This window comes from Nestor notabilis, unplaced genomic scaffold (genome assembly GCF_000696875.1).
Source record: "Nestor notabilis isolate BGI_N333 unplaced genomic scaffold, ASM69687v1 scaffold5041, whole genome shotgun sequence".
In the NCBI taxonomy this organism is placed as follows: Eukaryota; Metazoa; Chordata; class Aves; order Psittaciformes; family Psittacidae; genus Nestor; species Nestor notabilis.
The window spans coordinates 14,107-22,452 of NW_009915975.1; the positions used below are offsets into that span (position 1 = coordinate 14,107).

At 54.4% G+C, this 8,346-nt stretch overlaps 1 protein-coding gene across 1 annotated transcript; it reads left to right on the top strand.

Annotated features, from left to right (window-relative positions):
• Window positions 1–494: 494 nt before the first annotated feature.
• Window positions 495–8,336, top strand: LOC104413401 (fibrinogen beta chain-like). The gene is made up of 6 exons (XM_010024380.1): window positions 495–624; window positions 975–1,052; window positions 1,249–1,352; window positions 2,520–2,673; window positions 7,793–8,098; window positions 8,131–8,336. The coding sequence occupies exons 1-6, from the start codon at window positions 495–497 to the stop codon at window positions 8,334–8,336; spliced, it is 978 nt and encodes a 325-aa protein (XP_010022682.1).
• The last annotated feature ends 10 nt before the right edge of the window (window positions 8,337–8,346 follow it).

Sequence of the window (8,346 nt, forward strand, 5' to 3'; positions counted from 1 at the left end):
GACCTCAAGGATCCTGAGGGATATCTGACCCTTTCCACTGTCCCTAAACCCTGATCAGGACTGCAGAAGCCCCAGAAATCCCCAGCCCTTACTGGACCCTCCCATCCCTGAACCTTCAGCCCCAGTCATGTGCTGGTCCCAGTGTTCCTGTCCTGGTCCCAGGGTCGGGGCAGCGTGAGCGACTCCAGGAGATCATAATGGATGCCCTGCGTTCTCTGGAGAAGCAGAAGGGCAAGAGTGAGCCTGGGACATGGGCCGGGGCATGGGGGATGGAACGTGGAGGCCTTGAATGAGAGGTGTAGTGAAATACAGTATATATGGAGGTCTGTGGGCTGTAAGGGGATATTTAGGGAATCCTGAGAGTATATGGGCTTCAAGGTGTACAGCTTCTGTGGGTTTCTGAGGGGAGTATTTGGGGGAAGTGGGCCTCCAGCATGGATGCACAGGGTCGATGTGAGTTGTACAGGAGATCTGTTGAGGTCTGGAGAGGGTTTATGGGCATCAGAGGCGGTGGTGGCAGCGAATTGTCTCACCTGGACATCTGGGACATCCCAGAGGCTTTTGAGGTGTCTCTGCAGGAAGCTGTCAACACAATCTGGGTGAAGCTGAGCCAGCTGGAGGAAGGTAATGGGCCAGTGGGGACACACGCTTGGGAATCCCACCATGGGGAACCCTTGGGAAGGGACTGTCACAAGGACTCACACCCTGGAGATCTACACCCCTGGGTCCTCACATGGGGCACCCCCATCCTGGAGAAGCCGCCAGGGACCCCATCAGGGCTGGACAAGGGCTGAGCCCCGACAGCTCATCACAGGGATGTGGATCCCCAGTAATTCCCAGTCTAATGCTGCTTCCTCCCCACCAGCTCCAGCCTGCATCCCCCCCTGTGGTGAGTGCCCATCCATCTGTCTTGCTACCCCTGTTCCCAAGTACATCTCCCATCCCTCTGGGACCACCAAATCTCTCCATCCCAGGATATCAGCCAGACGCCCGCGTCTTCCAGTGTGCTACCTGCCGCCTCATGGACTGCCAGTTTCCTTTGGACTGCCCAGGTATGGGGCCAAGGTAGACCCAGGCTGAGCCCCTCCCCACAGCTGGATGCCTCATTTCCAACATGTGGGCATGCCTGCTGGGCCCGTGAGTGCACAGGAGCATGCCAAGCTGCTCCCCCAGCATGTGCAGCTGCAGAGGAGCACATTCTGTAAGTGCATGGGCAGACGTGCCTCACATGCCTGTCAATGTTCCCAGTGCAGGACATGCAGGTCCGCACAGATGAAGCCATCACACTGCTCTGCAATGTACCCTTTGCCACCCCCGCCAACCTGCCCATTGTCTGGATGTTTGCCAAGGACGTGAGTTGCACATGCATGTACACGGGTGTACACAGACATTCATGAGAGGACTGGGCACACACACAGCTGTGCTCTTGGTGTGAGGAGTATCAATAGCTGCAGGTATTGCTTAACAGTAGATAGGTGTGCTATATGTAGCATGTGTGTAAGCATGCATAGGATGCAAGCAAATGCTCACCCATGCGAAGGGTGCATGCAAGCAGGAGGCAGGTCACTTGTGCTTGCATGTTCATGGAAACTTGCATGCCCACATGTGTGAAGGAAGTGACTTTTTATCGAACTGTAAAATCCCGGACTGGTTTGTGTTGGAAAGAATCTTAAAGATGACCCAGCTCCAACCCCTGCCACGGGCAGGGACACCTTCCACTAGAGCAGGTTGCTCCAAGCCCCTGTGTCCAACCTGGCCTTGAACCCTGCCAGGGATGGGGCAGCCACAGCTTCTCTGGGCACCCTGTGCCAGCACCTCAGCACCCTCACAGGGAAGAGCTTCTGCCCAAGAGCTCATCTCAATCTCCCCTCTGGCAGGTTCAAGCCATTCCCCTTGTCCTGTCCCTCCATCCCTTGTCCAAAGCCCCTCTCCAGGTTTCCTGGAGCCCCTTTAGGCCCTGGAGCTGCTCTAAGGTGTCCCCTTCAGGAGCCTTCTCTTCTCCAGCTGCCCCAGCCCAGCTCTCTCAGCCCGGCTCCAGAGCAGAGCTGCTCCAGCCCTCGCAGCAGCTCCGGGGCCTCCTCTGGCCTCGCTCCAGCAGCTCCACGTCCCTCTTGTGCTGTTCCCCAGAGCTGGATCAGGGCTGCAGGAGAGGTTTCCTCAGAGCACAGCAGAGGGGGAGAATCCCCTCCCTGATCTGGTGCTTATGCTCTGGGGGTGCACCCAGCACATGGTGGGGTTCTGGGCTCGGGTGCACATGTCCAGGTCCTGGGGAGCTTCTTGTCGATGTGAGCATTGGCTTACATGTCCTCATGCACTCTGCTTGTGCGTCCGTGTGTGCAGACACACAGAGCATGATGAGCACATGTGGGACATGAGGTGCATGCACATGCACAAGTGAAGAGTCCCAGAAGCACGAAGGGGACATGACCAGCAGGACATGAGCACCTTTTCATGCGTGTTTATGCTGTTTCATGTACCTGGTGGACCAGGCTGTGCTGACATGTTCCCCCATGCCTCAGTTGCACACACAGGATCCGGCCCTGTTTGAGGAGCTGAAGGTGGGTGTGGAGGGACTTTTCATCCTGACCATCCAGGACCCTACTCCAGGAACCATTGCCTGTCACCTGGGAGACCCTTCTGAGCCCTTGGTCCGCAAGTACTTCTACCTCAATGGTGCGCCCAGATGCCTGAGTGCCCTGGGGACAGTGAGTGGGGTGGGGTGGAGTGGGGCCCCGGAGAGCTGGGTCTCGTGGCAGGCAGTGCGTGGGGAGTATGAGCAGGGTGGATCCATGGTGCAGTGGGTGTTCCCTGATGCCTGGCTCCTCCGGGAACAGTGGGGCACGTGGTGTGGAGCGGACACCCCCTGACGCTGGGGTCCCTGCGGGCAGTGAGGTCTGTGGCTGGGGGGTAGTGCCCCATGACCCAAGAGATGTCATCCCCACAGTATCAGGGGGAAGCGTGGAGGCAGAGCAGGGACTCCAGGCTCAGTTCAGGGCTGTGCTGCACTGGCCCCATGACAGGACCTTCCTGAACCACATGGCATTAGTGGGGCTGGGTCTGGCGCTTGGTTCCATGATGCTTGTGCTGCTGCTGGTGCAAGTCCTCCTGACCTGGTAAACCTTACCCTCCAAATCCCCATGCTTTTGGGGCTGCCCGCAGACCACCATGGGACACCCAAACCCTGTTGGACCCTCAGTCCCTTGGGATTCCCTACGAATGGGTGGACCCTGGTGTCCAAGGGGGAACAAAGACTGCAGGACTCCTAAACTCACAGGGCCCCCTGTTTCCCCCAGGACTCCCATTGTCCTCTGGCCCATTCCAGGACCACTCCCTTGCACCCAGCACCACTCTAGGCTGCCTTGCTGCCCCCAGATTCCCTAATTGCCCCAAGACCCTGGCCCCAGTTACAGTCAGTTGACCCAGTTGCCTGCCCCCATACCCATACCTTCACCCTTCACATTGCTCCCAGGACCCCGCACTGGCCCCTTGGACCCCCCAGATGCCCCCTGATATTCCCCCAACCCCAGATGGGTTCATAGGGTCTTCTCCCCTCTCCTCTTCTTTCTCCAATCCTTCTGCTTCCCAGGGGCACCCGTCGATGCTGGAGCCCCCAAGACCTCAGTGACCACCAGACATCCCACAGACCTGGACAAGAGGGTCCCACAGGGGATTCTGGATACCTGGATTCCCCCTAGGGGAGCATGACATGTGGATCCACCCCTGAGGACCAAACCCTGCCATTGCTTTTCTTGCACTGGGGGTGGCATGTGCAAAATGGAACAGTCTGAAAACAGAAACACAGAGTTCTGAAAATCTGGATTATGCTGGAGATAAGGATCTGGGATTCTTGGCCTTGCAAACAGGCAACTGTGGGTTTACATCCAGAAAACCTGGGTACTGGGCAGTGCATAAGCAGTCCAAAACACAGTTCTGATCTTCCTGACACTGCGTTTCAAAGCTAGCACTAAGGGAAGGTCAGGCTGCTGCTTGTGGGGAAGCTTTGTCTCGATGCCAGTATCAAAGATACTAATGTAAAATATACCTTTATATCAGGAATATCAGATTTGCAGTCAAATGACTACAAATGTCAAGCTACTTTCTTCTCTGATTGTTTGCCTAAAAGCTTTTTATCACACATTTCTACAGATTTTTTAGGCACTATGTCTGTAACGAAATGGCTGAGCAGTAGAGGAAGAATGCTATACTGTTCCTTGAAGAAGAGATGTAAAAAACCCCTAAACACACAAAAACCATCTTAAGGCTGTGACCACTGTATCACCTCCAGTGCTCTATGCTGCTTTTAAATGTACCTAGATTTAACTAGAATCACAGACTCATAGAAGAGTTAGGGTTGAAAAAACCCAACTGTATATATCTGAAAACCCAGACTGCAAACACACAGGACACACACATCAGTGCATCCAGTCCCAAGCAACTGGTCACACTTCTGTCCCCTGGGTTGACATTCCAGCTGTATTTAAATCTGTGGTGCTGCCAGTGCTGGTTATGGCTGAGGAACCTGAGCTGCAACCCCCCTATCCCACAAAGGCCAATCCTGACCTGACCTGCAGTCATCTGGTAACACAACAGAGCCACAGCGGGCTCGTGCTGGACACTGCAGCTCACGTTTCTCATCCAAGTGGTATCATTTCCCATCAAGAACACATTGTGGGTTTGTGATCTCTGCCTGTTTCTTCTGCTGCTAACCAGTGGACTGGAGGGGTGGTAGGGTGGAAATCACACTCCTATCAGTCACAGGTTTGGCAGATGTCTCTATGAAACAAAGAGGTGTGCCTGAGGAGGCAGCAAAGGGCTTGGGGAGCACCTGAGGGCATTCAGAGGGCTCTGGCATGAAAATGAAAGCAAATGTAAGACGCTGGGATATACTGCAAATATAATGAGGGGCTCTGGTTCACACAGAGACTGTCCTCTGGCACTTCCATTCCCCTCCATGTACTCTCCATTCCCCTACATGCCACTGTGGTCCCTTCCATTCTTCTCTAGGCATGCTCAGGATCCCTCTGTTCCCTTCTGTGGACTCTCAGTTACTTTCCATTCACTTTTGAGGGCTTGTAGATCCACTCTGCTCCCCTATCTGTGCCTTAGAACCCCACAGTTCCCATGCATGCACGCTCATATCTGCTCCACCCCCTTTGTGCACTCCCCAGTCCCTGAGATCCTTTCCGAGTGCCTTACATCCAAACTATGTCCTCTCTACATGCTTTCAAATTCCATCTGTTCCCTTCTGGGTGCTTCTAGATCAACTTGGACTCATTCTGTTAACTTCAAAGCACTCTCAGATGCTCTCCATTCCTATCCAGCTGCTTTCATATCCTCTACATTCCCCTCATTGTTCTCTCTTGGAACTACTCTGTTGTCCTCCCTGCACAAATAGATTCCCTCAACTCCTCTGTTGTCCTCCCTGCTGTCCTCCCTGCACAAATAGATTCCCTCAACTCCCCCCTACATGTTCAAGTGTCCTCCATTTCCTTCTGTATGCACCCAGATCTTCTCTGTTCCCTCCTCAAATATTCAGGTCTCCTCTGTTCCTTTCAGCATATGTGTTGTGCTGATTTCTCCCCTCTGTGCACATTCTTATCACTCTTTTCCACAACAAGCACCACTCAGATGCCCACCAACACCCAGATCCCACCCCTCCCTTCTGACGGTGCTTGGTTCCTATGGGCTCCATTGTCAGATCCCTTCCAGTTCCTCTGTGCACCCTCAATTCCCCTTCACCAGCTGCTCCAAACACTGTCCCACAACAGTCAGTCTCTCTAGGAGCCTCGGGACTGCTCTGACTTACCCATAAAGAACTAGGCTGAGACTGTCAAAAGCACATTAAACAAGAACCAGTTGACCTGGCAGCACCCATTTGTTCTCCACGCTGGTTGGTGACTGGCGTTCAAGTGTTTATTTACTAAGCTGCACTCTTCAAAGCTCCCAAATATGCTGTTCCCAGGGGAAATTCCATCCAAGGAGCTAAGCACTCACAGAAGAGACCATTCCAAGGACTCTTGCTGGCAAGGAGCTTATTTTCTTCACAGCTCAGGAAGCCGTGCACCTAGAACCACAGGCACCTTCGACTCCGCTTGTGTTTTATAAGGGCACAAAGGAAACCCAGCCTGATTTCCTCCTTCAGGACAAAGGAAGCCAGGAGTGGGCACAGGACCCGCTCACCCCACCCACCACAGAGAGCACTACAAATGCCTCTGTGAGCCCTGCCACTCCACAGCTTTGTGCTCCAGACCGCATTCCCGCATGGACGCCATGGGTGAGTACACGGCTGGGAAGTGGGGTGCTCCTTGCTAGCAACGGGACGAGCACAGTTTGGGCAGCTCAGCAACAGGGACTCACACACGGATGGGGAGCAGTGGCATCGGTGCCCCTTCAAACACCAGCAGCTTGTGCCCTGCCTTCTGGCTCACCCCAGCCAGCCCTCTGCTTTAGGGGACAGGAATGAGACCTGGCTCTGCCAGTTGTCGGGTTCTTTGCTCCACCCCAAACCTTTCAGAAGCTGGTCAAGGGGAAGAGGCAATGTTGGCTACTCCTTGAGCAAAAGAGTAGAAGCCTTTAGGGAAGCTTTCCAGCTTGCACAGACCAGTCTGATGCTGCCACACATGCTTGGTGCATGCACTTGGTCCTGTTATACGGTGTGGTGCTGGAGCCATGGAATTTCCTGCCTCTCTGGAGGCAGGGTCACATTTCATCTTGTCTCTATCTTTTCCCTTTCTAGCAGTCCAGTGCCTTCTGCTCCTTGCTTGCGTGCTGGTCTTGGCTGCCCCAGGCCACTCCATGCTTCCACAAACCCTAAATGTCTTCAAGAAATCTCCCTCCAACACTTCGGCAAGTGCTCTGAAGAAAACCAGTACGTAGCGTGCTGTAGGCATAGCAGTGCTCTCACCAAACCCTTCTGGTGCCTTGGTCTGGGTCAACCCTGGCTGGTGAAAAGCCCCAGCCCATGCTCTGGGCCAGTGGAGGCTTGATAAAGTGGAACTCCTACCTGGGAGAGGGTGTGCTATGGTGCCTCAGATCCAAAAAGCATCTCCAAAATGTGTACAAGCAGGAAGGGTGGAGAGATGTGGCATCAACCCCAGGCTTTGCTCAGCTGGGAAGAGGAGCTCTGCCTATCTGGCAGGATGATACTAACTGCAGTGGGAGGTCCTGCAGTTAACAAGCTGAAGGCATGGGGACACCACATCTGCAAGAACAGGGGGGACCCAGTGTTGTGTGCTCATATATAGCCAGCTCCGGGTGGGGAAGGGCCCTACACCATACCCAGCCCTGGCCCTGCTCTGGGGTGGTGGATGGTGGATATGAGGAGGTGTATGCAATGCAGGCTGCAGGGCTCTGTGTGTGTGTGTGTGTGTGTGCACTGTGCAGCCTGGTAAGGGTGTCTGTGTGCTTGAAGGGGTTACTTTTCTCCTGTTCCCTTGGTCACAGGCAGGGGCAAGGTCCTGTTCACCTTTCCCCCAGCGTGACCCTGTTTTAGTGACACAATCCCTTTTTTTGGGAGACCCGAAGGAGCCCACTAGTGTCCACTAGTGTCCTGGACTGACAGCAGCACAGCCCAGTGTGTGGGGAACCTTTCACTGGGGCTGCCCTCTGTTAGGTGTTCCAGATGGAAGAGGAACAGAGGGCTGAGGCTAACGTACTCTCACCTCCAGCTATGCACATTGACCTCTCTAGGCTGGGACAGCTGATTATCTGCCAGGTACTCTGGCCAGATGTCCCTGTATCCTGCCAGAGGGAGAAACATGGTCTTGTTGCATCACCCTCTCTCCTGCCCCAGGTTGGCCCAGGGACTGCAGCGAGGTCTCTGCTGGCAGCCCCAGTAGCGTCTACATCATCCAGCCCGCAGGATTGGACCCCATGGTGGTGTACTGCGAAATGAATGCGACAGACAGGGGCTGGACAGTCATCCAGAGGAACCGGCAGAGCACAGAGATCACCTGGGCTGAGTCCTGGAGCACCTACAAGTACGGCTTTGGGGACGTGCACACCGAGTACTGGCTGGGCACTGAGTACATCCATCACATCACCAAGCAGAAGGTCTACCAGGTCAGATTTGTCATTCAGGACTCCCAGGGACAGCAGGGTATGCCATGACCTCAGATAATCCCAGGAAAGTGCACAACAACATGAAGTTCTCCACTAAAGATCGAGATCAGGACACATACAGAGGGAATTGTGCCTCCCGCTATGGGGGTGGGTGGTGGTATTCAGCCTGTTATTCTGTACAGCTGAACGTCAAGGGTGGCATAACATGGGGCAGCCTGTGCAAAGGGACCTGCAAAGCTTCTGCCATCCTCATCAAACCAGCTTTGAACCATTAGTACTCTTTCC

Bases quoted from the DNA above. Each gene is read 5' to 3' on its own strand.
- LOC104413401 (XM_010024380.1), top strand. From the start codon at position 495: ATGGGCATCAGAGGCGGTGGTGGCAGCGAATTGTCTCACCTGGACATC. The intron at 625-974 runs GTAATGGGCCAG...TCTCCATCCCAG, and splicing joins GCTGAGCCAGCTGGAGGAAG to GATATCAGCCAGACGCCCGC. The intron at 8,099-8,130 runs GTATGCCATGAC...ATCCCAGGAAAG, and splicing joins GGACTCCCAGGGACAGCAGG to TGCACAACAACATGAAGTTC.